This window comes from Lepidochelys olivacea (genome assembly GCF_965140295.1).
Source record: "Lepidochelys olivacea isolate rLepOli2 genome assembly, chromosome: 8".
In the NCBI taxonomy this organism is placed as follows: domain Eukaryota; kingdom Metazoa; phylum Chordata; order Testudines; family Cheloniidae; genus Lepidochelys; species Lepidochelys olivacea.
Window position 1 is genome coordinate 91,857,550 of NC_140418.1, and position 25,011 is coordinate 91,882,560.

Sequence of the window (25,011 nt, forward strand, 5' to 3'; positions counted from 1 at the left end):
ATGTTAAAAACTCAACCCTGCAGGTCTTACTCACATGACTAGCCTTTACTCAAGTGACTAACTCCACTGAATGTAACAGAACTACACTTGTGACTAGTTTTGCTCATATTTATTTAAAAAAAAAGAAAAAAGAAAAAAAACCAAACAAAAAAAAAGGTTGGATTGAGACCCAATCTGTTATTTTTACTGTAAGAAAGAACCATACTAAACATACATAGGGCCATGTCCTCAGCTGGTGTAAATCTTCATATTCCTGTTGACTTAAGTACACTGATTTATACCAGCTGAGGACTTCGCCCATAATAACTAACATGCACATTAATACTGGTGTTACTTCATTGAGCTTTGGCATATACGTGCTCCATATTTCACATTTTTAACTGCATTGGTCCTCTTGTTCAATTGAAACTGATACAGCAATGTCTTAATTTACAGCTGTCATTGGAAGCCGAAATATTTTGTTCCTCACAGCGAAAGAGGTGTTTCACAGCAAGTGAAAATGTATTCATTACTTCAGACCGTTTTATAGAGGAGGCTCTCAAGCAACAGCTGACTTTTTCCATTCCAGCTCTTCAAATACCCAGTTTTCATCTCTGTTCTGAATTGGAGCATGTGCTATAACCTGCCTCTTGCCTTACATTAATATTTTAAAACGCAACATGTCTTTTTTGCACACCTAAGGTTATGGGCAGCAGTTAGTAACCAGTCATAGGTGAGCTCTCATTGAAATCCCAACCCTGTTAAATGCTTCAGTTGAGGGTAGTTAGTACTGGTCATGATTGGGTCTTTAAAGACTAAGACCCCAAGGCTGCAATCTGATCCAGACAGATGAATCCGTGCACCTGTGTAGGTATCACTGACTTCAGTGGGGCTCTGCGCAGGCCCAAGCCTCTTCACATAAAAATAAATAATCTTTATAAATAACCCATGCACTGGATCTTTGAACATATACTCATGCAACTGGGCTGGCCTTGGGGAAATGATGCCCTGGGTGAACTTGTATTTTGGCACCCCTGGCCCCTGCTGCCTCCCCTACCATCCCACATCAAGCCTGGCCTCCCCCAGCCATTCCAAGCTCCCTTCCGCAGCCTTGTACCCCAGGTCCATCCACTCCTTGCCTCATGACTATAGCACCCCCCTGACCATTGCACCCTGGGCGGTTGTCCACATCGCTCACTCATAAGGCCAGCCCTGCATGCAAGTAAGTGCCATTACTTTAGTGGGACAACCTGCATGATTAAAGATTACAGACATGAGAATGTGAGTTTGCAGAGTTGACCCCTGTAAAATTGTAACCAAATATATATATTCTATACAGAATCTGCATGTCTGTTAAGAGTAGCTGTCCCAGCACGGATGACTAATGGTTGAAATTTTATTGAATGCTAAATATAATGCTGGACAAGCTTTTAATGTTTCTGTCTGATCTGGAATGCAATAAAAGCCCTGCCATGCCGGAGAAGTAACTTAGCTCAGTCCAGTGTTGACTTTTTATCAGTCATCATACCTTGAACATGTATTTATTTCTATATACAATATATATATTGGCATTCAGTCTTTGATGCTATCAGACTCCTTTTGTTTACATATATTAGTTTATTTTAGAACTGTCAAAAGAAGTTATTGTACTTTAAAACCAAATAAGAAGTGACATAAAATAACAAGTTACCCGATCTGCTAATCCGCCTGGAACAACAGTCCTTACAACAACACCATTTGATTTTCCTCCTACAATTCCAAAACCTAATCCTGAGCCATCGTTAATCAGTTCAACTTCTTCAACATGGCCCCACTGAATCTGCAGTTAATAGAAGAGGGAAATTTTAATTTCAGTTAATAATCAGTATTTCCAGTTTTCATGTCTGCTGGGAATTATTAATAATCTTATTCAGAGCAATTTCCCCACATACAACTGGAGCCATATTGAGTCTTGGTCAGTCAGTCAATGGGTTTTGCCTAAATTTTGCTTTTTCACTTTCATAAGACACCATTCTTGACTACATAAAGGCAATTTTAGGATTTCTTACAATAGTAAAGACTACCATTTTAATTTCTGGAAAATCAAGTTTACTGCAACCCATAGGGAGGAAAAAAGTGAGAAGTCTGCATTCGCCTAGTTTTTGTTTAATATTTGACTAGTTTCCTACTTCTGTTATTTTACTTACATGCTGAATAGAGCTCCAGTACACTTTGTATGAATAGCACAATATACATTTTGCCATACTGAATTGGAAGCATCTCTCTAAGCTATTTTGCACTGCAACCTTGTGGCATACAAGACAATCTGAGAACTCCTCTGCCATATGATCACCTTACATAGACACCAAAATGAGGCAAAGCAGGCAGGTTTAAGACTTCTGTGAATAAAGGATTTATTAGCATACTGAAAATCTTGGCCAAGATCAGTTAAAAATCATAAAGGAAGTTTAAAGACCCCCCACAGAGAAACATATTTCTATTTTATTTTGTTAGTCTGTTTGGTGCAAATGCTTTAATGACAAAGCAGTTAAAATTTAATTCTTTAAAATTTTCAGAGCAATAAACAATATTGATTATCCACTAAAACCTTCAAATTTCACTAGCTCTACAATATTCATGAGGGAAGTAATTATCCAGTACAACAAAAATCCCTCTGAAAAAGATCTCCAGCAAAGCTTCCAATATAACAAATTAAGATCACAATATTGCAAACCCCATTCTCAAGCGTGTGTGGCCCTACTAAATTATCAGGACCTGTGAGATTACATAACCGAGTATACAATAAGCCCTCACGCTCAAGAAAGTTAGTGGGTTCACAATTAGTGGAGACTAGCAACATATGAACGTTGATATGAAAAACTGGCAAACTAACCATGCAATCAAGACGTTCCCCTCACAACGATGCATGTATGCGTCACTTTATTTAAATAAGACATTGCTTTGGGGAGTTAATCATATTCTGATCAGTGGAGACTGCTGAAAGTAAACACTGCCTACCCTCTTTTAAGTCATAATCAGAGTCCAATTGCCCAAGGTAAAATGTTTTGCATTAGGTAAATTTGTAAATTGCCCTACCCTGCCCCTCTGTAAGCAGGCTCCACTACTGAGAATGGGTCAACTGACTAAAGCATCAACAACAGATCCCTCACAAAAACCCCAATATCTACTTTACAACAAATTCACGCAGCTTTGCAATGGAATCATCATATTTAGGGCATGATAACTTTAAAATGAAATACCTGCATTCTTAGACACAATTAAAAAGCATACACAGTTAGCTGCTGTAAAACAAAAATAGTTAAAACTGTAAAAATCCTTTCATATGTTTAGAAAGCACTAACACCTTCCAAAAACTGATTTTTGACAGTATAACTCACAGTCTCAGGTGGATTTGTGTCACTTAAGACAGCAGAGGGTCCGCTGTTTCTTTGGACTGACTCTCTAGCAACAACCAGATGTAAAGATCCTGTGGATTGTTGGAGCAGTGCAATAGCCTGCTGATGGGAAATGCTCTTATCCAACGGGGTGCGGTTAATGGCCAGAATGTGGTCATTTTCCTTTAATCTTTGATCCCTTGATAAAAGATTAAAAGAATTTAAAAAAAAAAAAAGGATGTAACTACGTAACAGGATTTTGTCATCTAAACTGGAACATTCAGAATAAACCCTAATGCAATATTAAGTGAATTATATAAAAATGTTAATTTATTACATTGGCTCCACTAGCATACAAGTTATGTGTACACCACATTCTATTTAATAACCCAGACAAATTGGTTTTTGTTGCAACACTACTATGGTACATACGCTTGCTAGATCTTTCAGTGTGTTCCCACGGTAGGTGGGGTGATCAGTGGGTGTTTCATATATAGTTGTCTGTAGTATTCCATTGTTGAAGCTGATTTTGGTGTCCAGGAAGTTGATTCTCTAGAACAGGGGTTCTCAAACTGGGGGTCACGACCCCTCAGAGGGTCACAAGGCTATTACGTGGGGGAGGAGGGGTCGCTAGCTGTCAGCCTCCACCCCAAACCCCGCTTTGCAACCAGCATTTATAATGGTGTTAAATATATAAAAAGTGTTTTTAATTTATAAAGGGGGGGGGTCACACTCAGAGACATGCTATGTGAAAGGGGTCATCAGTGCAAAAGTTTGGAAACCTCTGCTCTAGAACACTCCCACACTAGCGAGTCGAATGGATGGGTCGTGATTATTGAAGTTGTGGTGGAAATCTGAGGGAGTTTAGATATTTTCATCCTCTGGACAGACCATCAGGCATATCACTGGTTTCGTAGTGCATCTCTCCAGAAATTCTTCTTCAAGGTGGCCAATGAAGAGATTGGTATATTGGAGCCATCCTAGTACCTTGACTATAGCCATGGTTTGGCAATGTGTTTGTTGTTGAATATTAAATTATGTGTGAGGATGAATTTGATGATGTGTTTGGGGTGGATATCTGAGGGTTGGCATTATCTTGTAAATATCTGAGGCAGGCAGCAATGCTGTCACTGTAAGGGATGTTGTGAATGTAGCGGAGTTTCTAGAGGAAGTTGGTTGTATCCTGGAGGAAGCTGGTCCTTTGTGTGGTGAGTGATTTGAAGATGGTTTCTATAAGTCTCAACATTCGTTCAGTAAGATGCTGTGGCCAGATAGGATGGGTCTGCCTGGGTTCCCTTGTTTATGTATCTTGGGAACCATGTAGAAGGTCTCTGGGGGATGAGGTTGTAGAGTATCTCCTGAGGTTGTTTGGGGAATGATTTCATGATCAGAAATCAACGTAATGATCAAGAATGTGGTTTCATCTGCTGTAGCTGTGACACTCTTGCGTTCATTTCCCAGACCAGAGAAGAGCTCTGTATAAGCTCAGAAAGCTTGCCCCTCTCTCTCTCTCTCCAAAAGAAGTTGGTCCAATAAAAGATATTACCTCACCCACCTTGTGTCTCTAATATCCTGGGACAACACATCTACAACAACACTGTGTACCCAAAATTATTAGTCATTTTTTAAATCTTAGCCGGTGTTTTTCTTGCAATTATTTTTTTTAAACATGCAAAATCATAATTTTGCTGCACTTCTGAAGGGGGATTTTTAAAAATAAAGGCTAATAAAACACAAATCTGCATATTCTTACCTGGCAGCTATGCTTCCTGGCTGGATTTCCTTGACAAAGATACCAGCTTCTCCCACGGTTTGATTTTTAAGGGCAATCACACTAAAACCAAGACCTCCAACAGATGGTTTTTCTATATCTATATATTCTATTTGCCTGCCCTAATAAAAAAATGTTAATTTGCAACAGTAGAATGATCTCGTTTAAAATTTATGAGTACAAGAAGAACTAGTCTCTCCCCTTCTTTAAAAAAAAAAAAATTCAGAATTTTGAACATATGTTACTTATATGAAAAATAAATAGGAGAGGTTTATAGAACAGAATGCAGTATATACAGGCTGCCCAAGGTTCTGAACCCTCAGGAAATTTAAGAGCGGCTTTCACACTTCATTCACATTATGAGATGAATTCCAAACTGGACAAAAAGTATGTACAAAATGCTGATTAATGCAGTTTATTTAGAATTTCTGGAAACATTGCATAACTAAAGCAAAGAACTGGTCTTTTGGCTGCTTTTTGCTTTAAAAAGGGTTAGTTTTTAGCTTGGCATTCAAAGGCTATGGTTTTTAAATACATATATTTTTCCCTCCAGTACAGAGTTTCTGGGTGCGTTTACTAGTATAAAATACCCATGAAAAAAATACTTTAATCACATCTGTTTTATTTAAAATAATGTTCAGTCTTTAACTCAACCAGTAAAAGATTTAGTTTGTAAAACACTACAGTTACATTAAGGTAGTCAATATTTAATATAGAAAGGAATGACTAATCAATTAACCCAACTGATGAAAATAATGCCCAGTTTTAAATGCATAGGATAGGCCCAGTCCTACATGGTTGGATCCCTGTGCCTGTACAATAATGGCTCTGCTACACTAATATGCTACACCAGGGGTGGCCAACCTATGGCTCCAGAGCCCCATGCGGCTCTTCAGAAGTTAATTGGCGGCTCCTTGTGTAGGCACCGACTCCGGGGCTGGAGCTACGGGCGCCAACTTTCCAATGTGTTGGGAGGTGCTCATTGCTCAACCCCTGGCTCTGCCACAGGTCCTGCCCCCACTCCACCCCTTCCCGCCCCTCCCCTGAGCCTGCTATTTCCTCGCTCCTCCCACTCCCCCTCCGAGCCTCCTCATGCCAAGAAACAGCTGATCGGGAGGTGTGAGGAGGGAGGGAAGCTCATGGGGGGCTGCTGACATATTACTGTGGCTCTTTGGCCAGGTACATCGGTAAATTCTCGCTGCTTCTCAGGGTCAGGTTGGCCACCCGTGCTACACCGTCTATGTTCATGAAGTTAGTATCAGTCTGATTAGGTTTTAAAATCAAGTTTTATTCAAATTAAATTAAGAGGTATATAAAATGTTTTTAATCACTTCTACTGTTTATACCTCTCCTATTCAGCAGCTAAAATTCAAAACTGAAATTTTTTCAGGAAACATCTCTTTCCCATGAAATTTCATCAATGGGGAAAATAATTATGGTTTTTGCCAACTGAAATTTTTCTGTTTTGGGGTATTGATTATAAGAAGAAAAAAAAGTCAAGTAAAATATTTTTCATTCTTGTCAAAGTTTTTCCACCAGGGGTGTGTGTGTGGAGGGAATCCCAACCAACTCTACTCTCTTACTGAGTTATAAGACACCACTCCCCAGGACACAGTACAGAAAGTTATGTTTGGCAATCTATTGCAACACAATGTATGCAAAAGAAATGACATTTGTTGAAAATAAGTTTAAACACACTGGCAATGACAGGACTTTACCTTTGCCATCCGTTGGATCATCATGTTTAATTCATCAGCTCCTAGTTTTGGAGTGAGTGGATCTACTCTGGGTCCAGATGAATTATAAGCCATATACACATTCCCATTAGCAATGGATCTGTCAGCATCAAATACTAGTAACCCTCTCTTAGTAAAATCAAAGTCCACTGAACGGTCTGAAGGCATGTAATTGAGCTGTTAAAAACAAGCAGAAATACTTAGTCAAATACCATCCTGCAGAAGTAAAAATCCAATATAAAAACAGATTTGCAGGTATAAGACTTTGTACAAAACCAGCCATATAAACAATTTATCAGGATTTTAAATCAGAATATTAATACCTAGTACGTACATCAGGATTGCCTAAACTATTTCACCAAATGTATGAAAGGACTAACAGGAACAGGCATGTACTAAGGGACAACATCTAATTTGTGCACAAAATAAAAACAGAAGGAAAAGAAAAAGAGGCAGAAAGAATGCTGAATCAGCTGGAGACAGAAGAAGAAATGCAGCATGACAGCAGCACTAGCCAAAACACAGTTCCTTTGGTATTAAAAAAGAATTAAAAAAAAAAAATACAATCCCTCCATGTTTCAGCTATTTTTTAAATGAAAAAATATTCTCTCGGTTTCCTTCCATTTCATTCTCCCTATATGTATTACATCCCTCTTTCTTGTCTTTTCCTGCTCTCCTGTTTTTCCCCTCTCCTCCCCAGGATCTAAACACATGTGGAAGGAGTGTCAAAATAGCCTTCAGACTACAGGTTAAATTTTCAAATGCACCTTGGTCACATAGGCCTAAGTCCCATGTTCAAAAGAGACTTCGGTACCTAAGGCCAGGTCTACACTTGGAAGGCTTTGCCAGTCTGTCTATAGCCTAGTGTGGACACAGTTTATAGTGGCAAAACTGAGCCAAATAAACTATACTGGCTTATCTGCCAGTATAACTATCCTGGCAAAAGCACAATTGCATCTACACAAGGGGCCTTTGCTGGCGCAGCTATGGCGGTCACAAATCACATCTCATCGTACTCCTGATCAATATAGCTATGCTAGTAATAGTTTGTAATATAGACCTGACTTAAGTCTCACTGAAAGTCAACAGGACTTATGCTAAGACACCTAGGCACTTCTGAAAATTTTATCCCGGGTCTCATGATCCTTCCTCTATTCAGTTATTTCAGTCAAAGTGTGTTACCGCTCAAGTGCTCAGGAAAGCCGAACAAACAGCAGAAGAGCCACTTGTGCTTTCTCCAGTTCACAGGCCACACATTTACCGTGTTCCCCCTGGTTGGGCCTGGTCCACAGGCAACAGATTGCACATGCTATAGTTGCTAGGAGCTGGAATTCAATATACAGCAACACCAGTCAACTAACAAATGCAGAGGCTTTCCCCTAGGAATTACAGATGTTGACATGCCAAGCAGGAGAAAGAGTTCTCTCATTCAGGAGTGTATTTAAAAGGAACCTGAACAAAATCAACTTGTTGAATACTGATTCTGAATATTCCAGAAACTGTGCCACAAACTGTGCTTGCCACAAACTGTGCTCCTAGATGTATTTGCATTTACAGGTAAAATTGTCTTCTACAGCCATATGGATAATGACAGAACACCTGCAGAGCTCACTGGCACCCAGGGCATGCAGAATTAATTCCTGATTTTAAAGTTCATGTGCCTGGTTCAACTAGCCCTATGACTTGAACTGGGTGTGTAGGTGAGCATGCCAGGCACTCGGATCCTCCAGTTATCGGAGCCATAGCCCGGTTAAATACCAACGTGGTGGAAAACAGAACATTCAATCACCCCACTCACAGTTTATAAAGCCAAATGGCAGCATCCCCAGTGACACACGCCTACATACCATAATTTAAATTCCTAAATAAATATAGCCAATAGAATAGCCAAAAAAGGTAACTTTCAACTTACTTGCTCCTTCAGTTGCTTGATGGACTGCTGAAGGGTCAGTATCTGATTAAACAAAGGGCTTCTGAGTGTGTTACATAAAATAGTCAGGTTTTCATTCTGTGAAGTCTCCCCTCTCTCTCGCAGTTTCATTTGCAGTCGATCAAGAATTTGTAGCACCTGCTGCTTATCTGATACATCCCAAAATAATACAGATTAGAATTCCGGCTCCCAATTCTCTCACTACTCAACAAAGATAATTATTCTTAAAACATCTACCTGCTGCAGGATTTTCAGGCATGGTGAATTGATCTCTTTGGAATCAGTCAGAATAATCTAGATGACATTAAAAATAAATAAATAAATAGACTTAGAAACCAAGTGTAAACTAAGTTATACCTTCCAGCAGATTGCTTAAGAGACAGAGTCAACTCAAAAAAAAAATTTTACTGTATCATTTCTATAAGTAACATGTAAGATTACTATAATCGATATTAGAGGATAAACTATTTTTTCATTGTGTTTACTTCACTTACAGTATTGTTTACTTTGTTACAATCAAATGCAGTCAGTTTCACTGCTACTTATAAATAGTCACCAAGTTTCCCTTTGTTGTTTGTTTGGGCTTTTCACAAAGCAAAAAGGACAAAAAAGATTTTTAAACACAGAAAAATGCAACTGTAAAAGACAGAACTTGACAGAGGAGATTGAAATACAGGTATGTCACAGCAAACTATTTTAAACTTGTTTTTAATTGACTACACTTTAAGCAGATGTCCTTTCAAAATACACAACTACTTTTTCCACTGTTATTTTAATTACTGAAATACTGGCAGACTCCTCATAGTTATGGGTCAATCCTACAATCCGATCATGTGGGTGCAACCTTACATCTGTGCGAAGCCCCTCCAAAATCAGTGGTGCTCCACCCAGGCAAAATATATTGTAGAATCAGGGTCTAAAATTGGTCTAGCTGATAAGGCATTGGGCTTGATAAGGAAATCTGAGTTCTATTCCCCGCTCTGCACCATGACCCTGCTGCGTGAACTTGAGCAAGTCACTTCACCTCTGTTTCCCCTTCTGTCCTTTGTCTTAGTTATTTAAATAAACTCTTTGGGGAGGAAAGGAGTACTTGTGGCACGTTAGAGACTAACCAATTTATTTGAACATAAGCTTTCATGAGCTACAGCTGGACCATCTCTTACTATGTGTATGTACAGTGCCTAACACAATGGGACTCCAAATTTGGTTGAGGCCTCTAGGTAGTACTGTAATAATAAATATTAGTGTTCGCAATATGTTTTGTGAGACGATAAAGCCCTAATGTGCATATCACCTTGCATTTACATAGGGCCTGGCATGCTGAGGGCCACCAAAGCAGTTTACCAACTTAAACAGATACACAGTATATGCCTGACTTTCCAACCCCCTATTATCCAAACCTCTGCAGTATCTGAATCCCCAAGGGAGACAAAGAAGGGATATGGCTAATGCAGAGGTCTGGATAATAGAGCAGAGACTCAGGGACACGGGGGAGGCCACCCTGCTACTGAATGGCTCCTGTGAGAGCACAGAGAGCCCTGTGCAGCCCCACTGTCACAAGAGCAAGTGAGCAAGGCCATGACATACAGTTGCCAACTTTCTAATTGCACAAAACCAAACACCCTTCTGTCACCCCTTCCCCAAGGCCCCGCTCCTGCCATACCCCTTGAGGCCCCGCCCACCTTTAACTCCAGCCCCCTAGGGTGTGGGCTCCAGGATGGGGCCAGAAATAAGGAGTTCAGAGTGCGGGAGGGGGCTCCAGCCTGGGGGTGCAGGCTCTGGGGTGGGGCTGGGGATGGGGATGAGGAGAGGGCTCAGGACGGGGGCAGAGGGTTGGGATGTGGGAGAGGGCGTGGGCTCCAGGAGGGAGTTAGTGCACAGGAGGGGGCTCAGGCAGGGGGTTGTGATGTGGGAGGGAGTGCAGGGTCTGGATGGGAGTTAGGGTGTGGGAGGGGGTTCTGAGCTGGGGCAGGAGGTTCAGGGTGTGGGCGGCGCTTACCTCAGGCAGCTCCAGGTCAGCATGTCCAGCCCCTACCTGGAGGCATGGCCAGGCAGCTCTGTGCGGTGCCCCCCCCCCAGCCCTTATTGGTCATGGTTCCCAGCCAATGGGAGCTGCAGAGCCAGCACTGGGGGCAGGGACAGTGCATGGCGCTTCCCTGATTGACCATCTGCCCAGGGGCTGCTGGGACATGCCAGCTGCTTCTGAGAGCTGCATGGACCCAGGGCAGGCAGACAGCCTGCCTTAGCCCTGCTGCGCCACCAACCAGACTTTTAATGGCTCAGTAAGCAGTGCTGACCGGAGCCGCCAGGATCCCTTTTCGACCACCGGTTCCAGTCAAAAACCGGACGCCTGGCAACCTTACTGTGACAGTGGAGCTGCAGAGGACTCCCTGCGCTGCCACTGGACCAGTGACACCTGATCCATGAAGGCGCAAGGTGCAAGGAAGGCTGCAGTCCTGGTGGGGCAGAGCAGAGTCCTGGCCAGGGGCCTCTGCCTCCCCCTACACCTTACGCCTGCAATAATTAGAGTGTAGGAGCAGTAGCACAGGGCTCCCTCTGCAGCCTGGATGTCAATCCTACAATCCGATCATGTGGGTGGAGTCCTTCTCGATTATCCAAACAAAACCCGGATCCCCCATGTTATCTGGGGATAATCAGGAGTATACTGTGTGAGGAATAAACAAGATTAATTCATTCAAAACCAGCCCCTCTGAGGAAAGGTTTGTGCCACTTTTGCAACAATCCCTCCCTAATTCCACGCTGGGCTTTGGTCCTGAATCAACTCAGAAGAAAATACAACAGACTGAAGCACCAAGACCACTCTCTCCTATATTCCAGGCCTGACCTTGCTTAGTTTGAAAATATCTTGTGAGGTTTATCAAACAGGGCAATTTTACCTGCCCCACACTCAAACACAATTCATAGGAGCTGCAAAACAATCCCATTGTGGAAGTAACTGGAAAACACCTTAAAGACAGCTCAAACACAGGAGCTGTCACACCACAAAATAAATTCACACCACAAAATAAATCCAATCTGGCAGGAAACCTGAAGACTCACTAAGGAAGCAGCACATATTCAAGAACCACCTCATCTAGAGGCTTGTGTTGATACTGTCTTGAAGGTGAATCATGTTTGTGTTGTAGTGGGTGGAAGGACAGTAGTGATGACATGGGGTAAGGATTCAAGAGAGAAGGATTCAAGCAGAAAAAATGGGAGTGTCCTTTTGGCTCCACCAAATAGGCAAAAGAGCCCAGGAGAAAAAGAATCAAATGAAAATTTCCACTTACAGCCTTTAACGGTTGACTGGAGCTGCTAAGAGCTATTGCAGAGGCAGCTACACACCAGTGGCAGTTGAAGTGATCCTCATGTACAGTCTGTCTGTCCCAGTCCTCTTTCCTCCCCATCCTATTCTCCTCACCTCGCTAGTTCTAGTCTCACCTCCTCAGGCTTTTCATCCTCAGCTCCTCACCTGTTCTAAATGCTAGTCTTCTTGCCCAACCATTCCCAGTTCTCTCTCTATCCCCCGACTCCTTTCCTCTGGTCTCCTCCTCTTTGCTTCCACCCCAGTTTCCACTGCAACTCCCATGCTCTCTAGCTTCCAATCCTAGGCTCTCCTACCAGGCTTCTTGTTCCATTTTATACTGCCCTTCCAAGCCATCCAGGGCTGAATTAACCATCACTGAGCCCTAGGAAACCACAGGGTTGCACCTCTGCTCATGTTGTCCCATGCCACCCAGGATGATGGAGCAGCCAGGCCAAATCTGAATGAATGCCATTGCAACCTGATGCACGGGGTCTCAGCACCACTCAGGTTTGGGCCCTAGGCACATGAGTAGCTTGCCTATGTGTTAATCTGGCCCTGGTTTTATCCCCTGCAATCCAGCTCTTGTCTCCTCTGTATTCTAATCAGAAAACTTCTCTTCACACTGCCTGGGCCCAGCAGGGTGCCTCTGAGAGCACAGAAGAGGCAGGTTCCCTGCTTTCGGCTCCAGGGCCAGTAGGATTTTTCAAACTTGGCCAGATTTGGGCAGTTTTTCATGGAGATAGCAAAAGATACATCCCTGATGCAAAATGGTCCGTTTATACACAAGCAAACAGTGTAGTTCAAGGGTTCTCAAACCTTTCCATGTTTTAAGTTATCTCTTGGGCACCTCGCCTCTGATTCGCAATTGAACAACGTCTATGCGGCAACTACAGCAATTGCTCACGTGGTTATGTAATATTAGGAACGTTTTCAGCATTTTTCAGTGCAATTTAGCAACTGGGAACAAGGAAGGGCAGTATCATGTGACCAGCCAGCTATCTGCAAACTGCCAGCAAACATTTCACAGAAGAATGCAAGGAGCTCATGGCATGTGCAATGCACTCAGGTCTGCAGGGTGTGACACTCCAATTTCAATTGCAGTAACATCCAAAATGTGTTAGGTACTGTCCAAACACAGATGGAGGCCAGGTCTATACTAACAAAAAGGTTCACCAGCATAGCAATACAGGCAAATCCTAGTGTGGACATAGCTTATATAGGCAAAAAAGTGCTTTTGACAGTATAGCTTATACCAGTTTAGCAAGTGAAATAAGTTACATCAGAAAAAGCCTTTTTATGCCTGCAGTTACACTAGGGCTTTTGCTAGTATATAAGTGTCACACAAAAAAGGTCACACCCCTAAACAACATTACTAGACTAGAAAAAGTTAAGACCTGGCAAAAATACAGTGTCCTGTCCCAAAGTGCATAGAATTTTCTGAACAACTCTGGAATCCTTCAGAAGGAAAGAAGCTATTTTATACAGCCCTGTGGCAGGATAATGTGTTACCTTACACAGTCCAGGAGCCCACACACCTAATCAGGAAAGAATTATGGCCTTAAAAAACAAGACTTTCATCAGGTTATTGTTTAAGACAAAAAGCATACTCAGTGGTGTACAATACACAAAAATATGGACAGTTCCTGCCACAAATTTATGGCTGTGTCTTCACAGCAGAACAGATGTGTTTTCTCCACCAAGATATCTATCTCAACGTAAAGTCCTAGTGGAGTCAAGGCACAGGTAGCTGTTACCTTGACTAGCTACAGTGAGTTAAAAATTACGGTGTATTGTCTCCACTAGGACTTTACATTAAGATAGATGTCTTGGTGGAAAAAAACATATCTCGTTTGCGTTGGAGATGAAGCCTATGTTTAAAGGCACATGGGGCCTGGTTTTCAGAAGTGCTGAGCACCAAAAACTCCAGCCAAATCCATGAGAGCCAGTGGCACTCAGCACCTATGAAAAATGTGAAAGAGAATACATGGAAAACTGGAGAGGTGCAGATAAAGGTTTTACTTTCTCCTCCCAATCCCCCCACAATAATCAAACTAATTTACCTCCGATGTAAAAATAAAGAGCCCGTTACATCCTGGCAGCTACATCTACTCACATGCAGCAGGAGCAGAGACTGGGGGGGAAAATGGGGAAGTATTGCCCCCCCAAACGAGAGCTGACACTTGGGAGGGGACAAAGGAACACGTGCCATCCATATCTTTGCCTTCCATTTAGCACAGAGGTTTTCAAACTCAGGGAGGGGATGTGTGGAGGAACACTCAGGGGGGTATGCGGTGACTTCAGGCAGCCCAGAACAGCCCCACATGGCAGGACTTGGAGAGAGTGGCCAGGTGTCTGATTTTCCACCAAAAAGGTGGTCGAAAAGGAAACCTGTCCAATCAAATCTACTGACTGAACACCCAAAGTCTGTTTTTTAAATATGATAAAGTTGGCAACCCTATCTCCAAACCCTGCCACACGGGGCTGGCCTGAGCTGCCTGGCACCACCACACCCCGCCAAACGTTCCTCCATGCCCCATCCCCAGTTTGAAAACCCCTGTGATAAATGGAAGGCAGAAATCTGGGGGTGGCACATGACCGCATGTGCCACCCACATGTCATTTCTGCCCCCATCAAACTAATCTTATGACAGAGACCTCTGATCATTTCCAGAGTGACAGAAAGTGATCAGCTCCCCATTTCCAAATCAAGCCGGTCTTGGACAGAGTATGGAGTTAAAACCAGAACCAGCTGGCCAAACCCCTTTGGAACCAGTGGGGCTGCTGTTGAAACGGGCCTTGAATCTGAACTGTCCCTGACTGGGAGTAGTTTAAAACTATATTGATTGTGGCTCTATAAAAAGTGCCTAGACCGACAGCTCAGCCCCTGGCTCATCGGGGCTTTGCAGAGCCAAAGCCAGTCCTGCCCGAGGTTCACTAGGTTTGGGGTGCTGTCCGGTGAGGATTAGTGAAACTCAAACTTTCAGGAAGTTCCTGACCTGCCCAGTCCCAGCCGCTGCTCATTCCCCCTCCTACCCTCGGGAGCATTAACCAGCGAGGAGGCAGGAAACGGACAAGGGGGGGGCGGGAGTCCCAGCCTGTGGGGAAGCCAAGCTGCCCCCGAGTGTAATACCTGGTCCGCAGAGGCGGGTTGCAAACGGCCTGGCTGCTCCCGGGTCGTCGTCTGCTCTGTGCTCTCACCTGGGCGGAAACGAGCGGCTGGATTTTGACCGCACCTCACCGTCACCTGCAACACAGGAAATCAGCCGGGCGAGCGCCGCGTACGCACATACCCACAGCGCTGCGGGCCGCGGGCGAGCTCCGTGCGGGGCTCGGCGCAGGGCAGGGGGACTCGGGGGGGAGGGAGGCAGGGAGAGAAATAGGGAAGGGCGGGGGGGCGGGAGAAAGGAGTGGAGGGAGGCAAGAGGGAAAGAAAGACAAGAAAAGCACAAATTATTCCCAAGCAAAGGGGATGATGGGGGATGGAGAAGCTGGGGGGAGTGAAAGAAATGGGTCCTTTCATTTCCACCATGTAAACATGTTCTTGAACTCATACCAGGGCTGGCCCTGCGGGGGAGTGGCCTTTAACTAGGGTCTCTCATTGCCCGAGTACCATATAGGCCCCTGATCCTGCTAACACTTACACGCAGGCTTAGCTTTACTACCATGCCTAGCCCCATTGGTTTCAATGCCACTGCTCGCCATAGCAAAAGTACAAAAGTCAACTCTTCTAATATTTGTTGGTTTTCTTAAAGCCCCAGCTCCTGGATTCAGGTGGTTAGAGAAGAATCTCAGCTTTCATTTAAAAATAAAAAAGACAAAAATAAGTAAATTTCTAGCCCTCATGGCTGTGGAGGAAAACTTTAAAATATGACCCAAATGCACCCTTAATAAAATGAATCCAAAGATTTTTTTTAAAAAAAAAAAATCTCATGAGTTTTAAGCCAATCACGTGATTTCTGGATGTTTGGAGTTGGCAATACCCTGAGCGCATGCAGGATTGGGGCCTTGGATGGAAGCTTTGTATTGTCCTTGAAACCATGGTATTTCAGTCTGTCCATGGACAGTCACTCAAAGTTGCCATTTGGAATTCAGGGGTTCACTGACTGTAATAAAAAGGAAATAGAAAGAGGACACAAAGCCAAGCAAAAAATTCAAAAGACTTTAGGCTGGTGATGTGTTTGACAAAGAACTTTCTGAGATACCTATAAACATAGCGCATAAAAATCTGGATGAAAAGAAAATGTAGTTTTAGAAGAGGCTGTTGGAAAGGGTCGATCAGATCTTCATAGCGCAACAAATCAGTGGCTAGCTAGGATTTCATGGCTGTCGTACCTGAAAGCTGCAGTTGCTTAGAACTTCACAACAGCAACATTGTTCGAACTCGCCTTGTCCTGCTTTAAAGGCACTAGCTCCTACCACTCCAACTAAAGAGGAATGGCCATTAGCCATCAGCAGTATAGGGACTTGGACACACAGTTGAGCCATTCTGATTCTACCCAGAGAGAGCAGTGACACACAAACATACTATATTATTATTATTGTTTGTATTATCTTAGTGCCTAAGACTCCCAGTCATACTGTGTTCCAAAATAAAATAAATCCAAAAATGACTCTTTACATTATTTATGGTTCAAAAATTGATCCCTAGTTCTTTTACATTCATGAAAATTCTCTAGTTAGCTGAGGCGAAGACAGGTAGATACCAGCAAGTATTACCATTCATCTTGGATGGTAAATAATCTCGAAGGGTAAAAATGTGACCCACTATTATAAAACCAAACTATTTTCAGAGGTGCTGACTGATAATTGAAGGCTTGACTTGTTTTCTTCAACACTACAAGAGATAAACTCTAGATGTATGTGAAATAAACTAAAAAAGAGGACAAGGTAGGTAATATGATGTTTGTATTTGAACAAGTACTTTGAAATAATTCTTTGCATTTCTATAGCAACTTTATCCAATTCAGCAGCTGAAAACTGATGCCGCACCCAATATGACATAGTTTGAAACAGCAAGATTCTTTTATGGTAGTGCAGTATATCGACCCTAGGGATTTGGACAGGTGCAGGTACATTGGTACAAGAATCCCCAGTGTGTAGATAAGTTCTGTATTTATTAAAATTTGTGAAGTACTCTGTGATCCTTGAATAGAAAAATGATGGCTAGAGATGACCCTGTTGGGATTTGGAATTTGTGGTTTCGGGGAGCCTGATGTCATGTCTACACTACAGTTATTCTAATGTTAAGAAACCCTTTTTAACACAGGTTTAAATGAGTTTGGTTAAGCACATGTCATTTTGGCCATTGTGGATTGGACATAACTGCACGGTAAACCACATTTTGTAATCTGGGTCATTTGCTTAATCTGTATTTCCGGATGTTGATTTTAAATTATTTTGAAAAAAATTGTATGGTGGGAAAACTAGTCTAGACAGGGCCTAGGTATTTACTGATGTTAATGTGTTTGTCATTTATAGTGATCAATAGGAAGCATTAGTTTTTTCTTTAACATTCTGAAAAGTAGAACACAATTTTGTACCTTTTTGTATAATACTTAGCTGCAGGAAAAGAATGTACCTTGTGGGGGTCAGCTAGAACCAATTATAACCTGCCTGACCTGTCATAGCACTAAAATGTCTAGCTGCATTTTATTTCTTCGGCTAAAAGAAGAACGGCTATACTGGGTCAAACTAAAGGTCCACCTAACTCAGTATCCTGTCTTCTGACAGTGGCCAATGCCAGGGAATGAACAGAACAGGTAATCATCAAGTGATCCATCCCCGGTCACCCATTCCCAGCTTCCGGCAAAAAGAGGCTAGGGACACCATCCCTGCCCATCTTGGCTAATAGCCATTGATGGACCTATCCTCCATAAATTTATTTAGTTCTTTTTTGAACCCTGTTATAGTCTTGGAGATTTTGCTTAAAATTAACCCCCAGTGTCCAGAAACCTCTCTCCCACCAATGAGCAATGTTTGGGTTGGAGGAAAATATGAGGCAGATACTCTTTTTGCTCCTCTCCATCCACAATCCTGCCAAAAATTAGAGACTTCTTTAAAAAATGACATTCTAAAAAACAAACCTCTAAAACAATAACAAATCACATTGGTGGTGGTGGGGGGGGGGGGGGTGTTTTTTATTTTTTGGCCTGCCCTCTGGTTGGTTGGTTTTCTTAACTTTCAGGGACTGGCTGCCTCTTCCCTGAATGACAGGTTTCAGAGTAGCAGCCGTGTTAGTCTGTATTTGCAAAAAGAAAAGGAGGACTTGTGGCACCTTAGAGACTAACCAATTTATTAGAGCATAAGCTTTCGTGAGCTACAGCTCACTTCCTCAGATGCATATCGTGGAAACTGCAGCAGGCTTTATATATACACAGAGAATATGAAACAGGTATTGTTTCATATTCTCTGTGTATATATAAAGCCTGCTGCAGTTTCCACGATATGCATCTGAGGAAGTGAGCTGTAGCTCACGAAAGCTTATGCTCTAATAAATTGGTTAGTCTCTAAGGTGCCACAAGTCCTCCTTTTCTTCTTCCCTGAATGCATCCGATGAAGTGAGCTGTAGCTCACAAAAGCTTATGCTCAAATAAATTTGTTAGTCTCTAAGGTCCCACTAGTACACCTTTTCTTCTTCCCTATGTATGTGATTTTCCCCCACCCACATATTTGTGTCTGAAATGCCCATTAAAAGGACGGAGAGAAAAACTCTCTGTTTGTAATTGAGGGGAACTTCATTTTATCTCTGCTAGTCCCTGGCCTGTGGTCAGCAGGGGATTCAAACCCACCTCCAGGGAGACTGCATCTAGAACACAGCACCTTGCCTCCTTGGCCAGCCTGAGAGCTCATCCCTGGGGGAAGGAGGATGGAGTTAATCTCCCTCCTGTCCCCAGCCGCCTTCCTTCTCATTCTCCCTACCTTGTCCCCAGCCCTTTCTCCCTCTCCAGCCTCTCCTCTCCCTTGTTATTCTTCCTCCAGCCTTCTAAGCGCTTCTGCTCCCCCGCCTGCCCATCCCTCCATGTTCCCACAATGCAAGGCGCTTGGGGGAACGGCAGCCGAGCTTCCTAACCATAGAGAGGAGGGGACGCCCTGAGTGAGGGCTCCCGAGCTTCCTATGCTTTAAATACAATGGGAACGCGGTGGCCATCTTGACTAGGGGCAGCCTGACTTCCACCGGTAGAGGAAACAGAGGCGGCTCGGCAACGGGCACCGCTTGCCTTCAGCGCCATTGACACTCTACGGCAGCCATCTTTGATGTGGGCAAAGTACTCCGCTGCCCACTGAGCCGTCCTTCCCCAGCGAGACAGCCTAGGGCTGAGGACGCGGCGGCCGGGCTTGGTTTCCATGATGGTGGCCGCCCGGCCGAGGCGACGGCTCCTGCTGTTGAGGAGGCGTCAAGCAGCAGCGGCAGCCCGGTTGCTGGGCATCCTGTGGCTGGCGTGTGTCGCCGCGGAGGGCGTTGCCGGCGGGGAGCCTCCGCTCAAGTGCGACGAGCTGAGGCTGGGGCAATATCCTGAGTCTGGCTGGGGGTGCGGTGGGGGGCTCGGTTACCATGGTGACGCCTGGTGTGTGTGTGTCTCTCTCTCTCTCTCTGTGGCTGCCCCCAGCCTGTGTCCCAGGGCCAGCCCCTGGTGCTCCGTCAAAGGGAGTGTGACGAGGCTTGTTAGTCGCCCCCATCCCATGGGATGCCCCCCCCCCCGGCTCTTCAGGCCACTCTGCGGCAACCGCAGCTGAGATCAGCCCCCATACTGGGTGTGGGGACAGAGCAAAGGGTGCAAGATCTTTGCTTGGGATGGTTTGCGTGTCTCTTCTCCCCGCCCCCATTAGTAGGGAAATTTCAGAGGCTCTCGATGGTGACAGTAGCTCAGGAGAGTGACTGAGCTGGTTAATGGGGAAGAGAGGGATTCTTTCCTGGGGTTTTGGGGGCTTTTTTTGGGGGGGGGTCTCCCTTCTGTTTTGTTAGTGTTAAAATCACCCGGGGTGATGGTTTTGCAGGACATAATTCATTTCCAAAATCTGGGAGGAAAGGGATCAGCCTGTAGTTTTGAATCTGCAGGCTGCAGTCGGTAGAAATATGGGGGTGACATATTCCTGTTGGGAAGCTATTGACTGTTTAAAGGGGGGGTCACATCTAGCTCCCACCCTCTCCCTCTAGTAAGGTAATTGTTGATAGTTTTTGACAATAGCTGACATTAATGAAGATCAAAAGTGGAAGGTAAGCGAGGAAAAGTTGACTTGCTATCCTGCTTTATTTGGCCCTTGGAGTTCAGTCTTTGGTAACATAAGTAGGAAGTTTTACAATTCAGTTCCTGTTCAGGATTAGTCTGATGTAGATGTGTAACAATTTATGTTTTTCAAACGATCACTTTACATTCTGTTGGGTGGTGTTGGTAGATGGAACCTGTTTTTAACCAAATACTTGACAGCAAATCAGTCATGAGTTGGTAGACTACTGGTGTGCATTGACACTCATCCTAAAAAATAAGGAAATAAAAGCTGGTTTTGAGGTGCTTCCCTTTTTTAATAGAGAAGGTTTATTTTATTCCTCTTATAAGAGTTAACAACTTATATTTCCCTCAGGTGTTATTGGTAACAGCACTCAATTGTGCAGCCTAGGGCCCTGTGTTTCTGTATTATAGCAAAGCAACAGCTCTGCTATAGTTAAGATTGTTTGTTTATTTTCAGAGCTGTATGAGACTAGGGGAAGGAAAACTGACTGAACTGAGAGCTCTCAAATCTTAGGTGAGTGAAGAGGGTGTAGTACATTGAGTTACAGAACAGTTAGAGTTTGGTACAAAAAATGGTTTTCCTTAATTATTTGAACATATATTTGTGAAGATCCCAGAATAGACAATATCACACAAGAACCACTGAATTGTACAAATCACACAGCATACGGTAAGGCTTTCAGAAGTCTAATATACATTCTGATCAAAGGAATTTATCAAGGAACATCTTCAACTAGTGCCCTTGTAGACCTGCAACTTGGTTATTTTGAAATGTAATACAATACTGTTATTGAATTCATTTTGTATGCAGTTCCATTGAAAGTATAGAGAACCTGTATGGGTTTATTTTGTTTTAAGTAGTGTTAAATAAAATGCTTAAAACACTGGCAGAAATCAGCAGAGCCAAGTCCAGTAGTTTGTTTAGTGTTTGGGTTGGTTTGTTTTTTTGGGGTGTGGAAGTTGGTTGGTTTCTGTAGATCTCTTTGACTTGGGATGTATATTCTCTAGGTTCCTACCTTTCATAAAAATTAAAACAAATGACCCCTCCCCTTAGATCTAGTATATATTTACTAAAAGAACAAACTTCAAAATAGAAGCACGTTGAAGACCTTCATGTTCTTCAGTTATGACTCCTTAAGGGAGCACTCGACTACAGGAGACTTTTGATGTTATTAAGCTATCTTTTTCTGGAGGTGACATATCTGTGTGTATTGGAGTTAAATTACCTGGTACTCACCTAAGTATCACCGGTAAAAATATTTAAATTAATCACTCTTTTCACTTAGAATAGTGTTCATCTTGTCAGATGTTCTCAGACTGAGTGACACAGTGGACTCTGACAGTTATAGACCTGGGCAAATAATGCAAAAAATGTTCTGGGAGCACTCAAATTTAAAACTGAATACACCTTGTCTGTGTTTGTACCCCTCTGGCATTCACTTTCCACAAATATTTGAGTGATAATTTTACTATCTCAGATGGCCACAGAAAGCTAATTTCAAGCTTACACTGTGGAGCATTCACAGATATAGTATTAAATATTGGGAGGGAGGGGGATTTCTCTTTACAGCAGAGGGACAATTCTTGATCAGCGCCCTGGCATACAGGAAACAAACTGGCAATACAAAGTTCTGCAAACCTGATTATCTTCTCTGCTCTGAAAGCTTCCATGCTCCATGTGCTCCTTCAAGCCCTGCTCCTGATTATAAGAGTGAACAGAAACAATACTATATGGCTTGAGACCAGTCACAACTAACAAGCTATTGAATAATTTACAGCTAATTCAGAGTAAATTTGAACAACAGAGAAACTCCAGGAAGTTGTTGTAAGCTCAGACATTTGGTTAACAGAAAGAGGCTAAATTAATTCATCAAGTAAATTGTTCTTTATGAATTATTTGCTCAGCTCTAAGAAAATCCCAGACTATTTATGTGCTCCCTTTTTCTTCTAAATGGACCCTGCAACATCTGTTATCTCTTCCTCCAGAGTAGCATCTCAATAAAAAGTTAAATCCATATGTGGCCATATAATCTAATTACATTGGGGTTGCCAGAAGCTCCAGACCCTATTCTGAAATACCATTTTAGGCCCCACCAATCCTGTGAACACAGATGCTTAACTTCAAGTTTTTGAGTAATCCCACTGAGCTGCAGGATTGGAGCCTTAGTGATGTCAACATTTTGGATGATAATCTGGGGCTTTTACCATTTGAATAAATTACTGCCCTGTTCTTTAAGTAGATCAGAAAACCACCTTCAACCTCTTTGTTTCTTAAACAAAAATACAACTTTGTATCTATCTATCTACCTACCTATGGTACTTATATGGCCCCCATCACGATAGTATCTGAGTGCCTCCCAATCTTTAATGTATTTATCTTCATAACACCCATGTGAGATAGAGTAGTACTGTTATCTCCATTTTACAGATAAGAAACTGAGGCATTGAGAGACGTAAGTGACTTGGCCACAGGATATTTGTGGCAGAGTAGGAATAGAACCTGAGTTTCCCACAGAGTGATGCCCATTACACATTCATGCAGAACCAGAACGGGTATAACATAGCATTCAAAAGTCCACCTTTGCCTCAGATTCCACCTACCAGACTTGCCTAATAACTTAGTTTTTAGTCCCAGTCCAATTTCTAGTGGCAATCTCAGAAAAAAGACTACACTATCTTCTTGCCCCTGGGGGCTATTGTTTGTCAGGCTGACATAAGTTACAAGTACTGAAAGTCAGAATTAAAATAAAGGAAAAAGACATGAAATGTTGACCTGCTTAACGCCTGATTTCAGCATTAGAAAGTGGCAAGTTGTGAACTCAGGTGGGGTTCTGCAAACTTTAGGAAACATCACTTTTCTAATTCTTAACCTTAGCAGTTATTACTTAAAATAAGAGAAACAGTATTTCTCTCTAGTTTGATGAGGAGAAACTGGCCAAATAAAATGCACTTAAGCAATTAGAATGCTTTACCATAGAGAGAAATAATACTTAAGTTGGCTGTGCTGGTTTCTGCTATTCCCACGGTAAAAGGAAAACTTTAAGGATCTAGAAATTGTAACATTTAGGTGAGTCATCTGATTTGTGTGTTTGCTTAACATTTATCCTGGGGGGGGGGGGGGAATTAATGCAAGACAGGTTATAGTATCTCTTTGAAAGACCCAGTCATTAGTGGGAATCTGCACTTCCATAGGTGCTGAGTTTGTAACCTGCCGGGGGGATGATCCACCCCACTCCACCCCTTCTCCCAAGGCCCCACCCTGCTTCTTCCCACCCCCGCTCCACCCCTTCCCCACCCAGTTCCGCCCCCTTCCCCAAGCATGCTGCACCCTTGCTCCCTCCCCCCCCAGTGCCTCTGACGCTGAGAAACAGCTGATCCGAGGCAGGCAATAGGCGCTGGGAGGGAGAGGGAGGTGCTGATCTGCAGGGCCCGCTGATGGGCAGGAGGCGCTGGGGGGAGGGGGAGGTTCTGGTAGGGGGGCTGCCACCATTTTTTCCCCATCGGTGGTCCAGCCCCAGAGAACCCGTGGAGTCGGTGCCTATGTGCACTTCAGTGCACAGGTTGAACTTATTTCTTTCACTTTGCATTTTTGGAATCTCAATGTGCACCGTGGTGCATGGCCTGTTATAGCTCAATTTAAATAATCTATATTGTGTCCTCAGTTCCATGTCATCCAGCACCAAATATTACTTGTAAGGATCACAGTGGCAATGAAAACAACTTTACTGGAAAGGAAGTTGGATTTTACAAACCTATTGCATGTCGTAATGTGTAAGTGAATTATTGTGCTTTGTAATATGTTTGCCTCAGTTTTTATGTTACTAATTTTAAATGGTGTAGCATGCGTTGGCAACAGGGAGGAGGGAAAAGGGAAAGATAGATGAATCTACTTCGTTTCAGTGTATTAGGTGAGAAGAATTAGTTATTAGAAACATTGTTTCACAAATGTTAAGTTAACTAGCATGGAACTTGAGAGATGTTCTAACAAAGCTGTTAAATTGCTTAAAGGCAAAATATATAATTATGTAAGCAAATCTACCTCTGTGCTAGATTTTTTTTCTTTGATATTGCTTCTGAGGGTATATCTACACTGCAGTCGAAGGTGTGATTTGCAGATCTGGTAGGCATACCCATGCTAGATTTAATTTATCTAACACACTGTAAATAGCAGTGAAGATGCAGTAGCATGGGCTTCAGCACAATCTAGTAATGTAAGTACACACCCAAGGGTACCAAGCCGGCTTGTTCAGCCCACTCTAAGGTACATGCGACTGTGTCTTTACTGCTATTTTTAGCATCCCAAATAGATTAAAGCTAGTACAGGCAGGCCTACCTGTGATGCAAATCACACCTTTGATTGCGGTGTAGCCATAGCCTAAGCCTTTGGTTCTATTAATAGCTACTGTGCTGAACAATTGTCCTGAAACAGAAATGCTTCTTGTCATGGAAAATGTGAACTTTAGGAGGACTGAAATCTTGTTCCAGCAGTCCTAAATATCCATTTTACAGGAACCAATTCTCACGTCTTCTCTTGAGTGACTTGATGTCTACAAACACACATTTTTTCATTCCAAAGGGCCTGATAGTCAGATCTGTGAAGATGACTCAACTGACTTAGTTCTACATACAGATTTTGAACAGTGCAGAGTGTTGTCTGGATTCTTTCTAAGCACTGCAATTATTATTT

General features: G+C 43.0%; 2 protein-coding genes across 4 annotated transcripts in view; one reads left to right on the plus strand and one right to left on the minus strand.

The window, feature by feature from the left end:
- Positions 1-19,056, minus strand: part of PATJ (PATJ crumbs cell polarity complex component) — a 228,617-nt gene extending 209,561 nt beyond the window's left edge. Inside the window, exons 1-8 of one of the 2 annotated variants that reach the window (XM_084636472.1) lie at positions 19,015-19,056; positions 15,227-15,340; positions 9,028-9,084; positions 8,773-8,939; positions 6,843-7,037; positions 5,107-5,246; positions 3,357-3,552; positions 1,670-1,798 (exon numbers count right to left, since the gene is read on the minus strand). In XM_084636472.1, coding sequence (XP_084492598.1) covers positions 1,670-1,798; positions 3,357-3,552; positions 5,107-5,246; positions 6,843-7,037; positions 8,773-8,939; positions 9,028-9,049 — 849 coding nt within the window. In that variant the 5' untranslated portion in view covers positions 9,050-9,084; positions 15,227-15,340; positions 19,015-19,056. Of the gene's footprint in view, positions 1-1,669; positions 1,799-3,356; positions 3,553-5,106; positions 5,247-6,842; positions 7,038-8,772; positions 8,940-9,027; positions 9,085-15,226; positions 15,403-19,014 lie in introns of those variants that run through there. The other variant, XM_084636473.1, reaches the window with a different exon arrangement.
- Positions 19,057-19,338: 282 nt separating this feature from the next.
- The window catches only part of TM2D1 (TM2 domain containing 1), a 36,327-nt gene continuing 30,654 nt past the window's right edge, over positions 19,339-25,011 (plus strand). The window contains exons 1-3 of one of the 2 annotated variants that reach the window (XR_014712717.1): positions 19,339-19,604; positions 20,921-20,994; positions 23,987-24,095. Coding sequence is in view for 1 of the 2 variants with exons in the window: in XM_084637131.1 (XP_084493257.1) it covers positions 19,441-19,604; positions 20,921-20,994; positions 23,987-24,095 (347 nt within the window). In the remaining variant the exon portion in view is untranslated. The remainder of the gene's footprint in view (positions 19,605-20,920; positions 20,995-23,986; positions 24,096-25,011) is intronic. The other variant, XM_084637131.1, reaches the window with a different exon arrangement.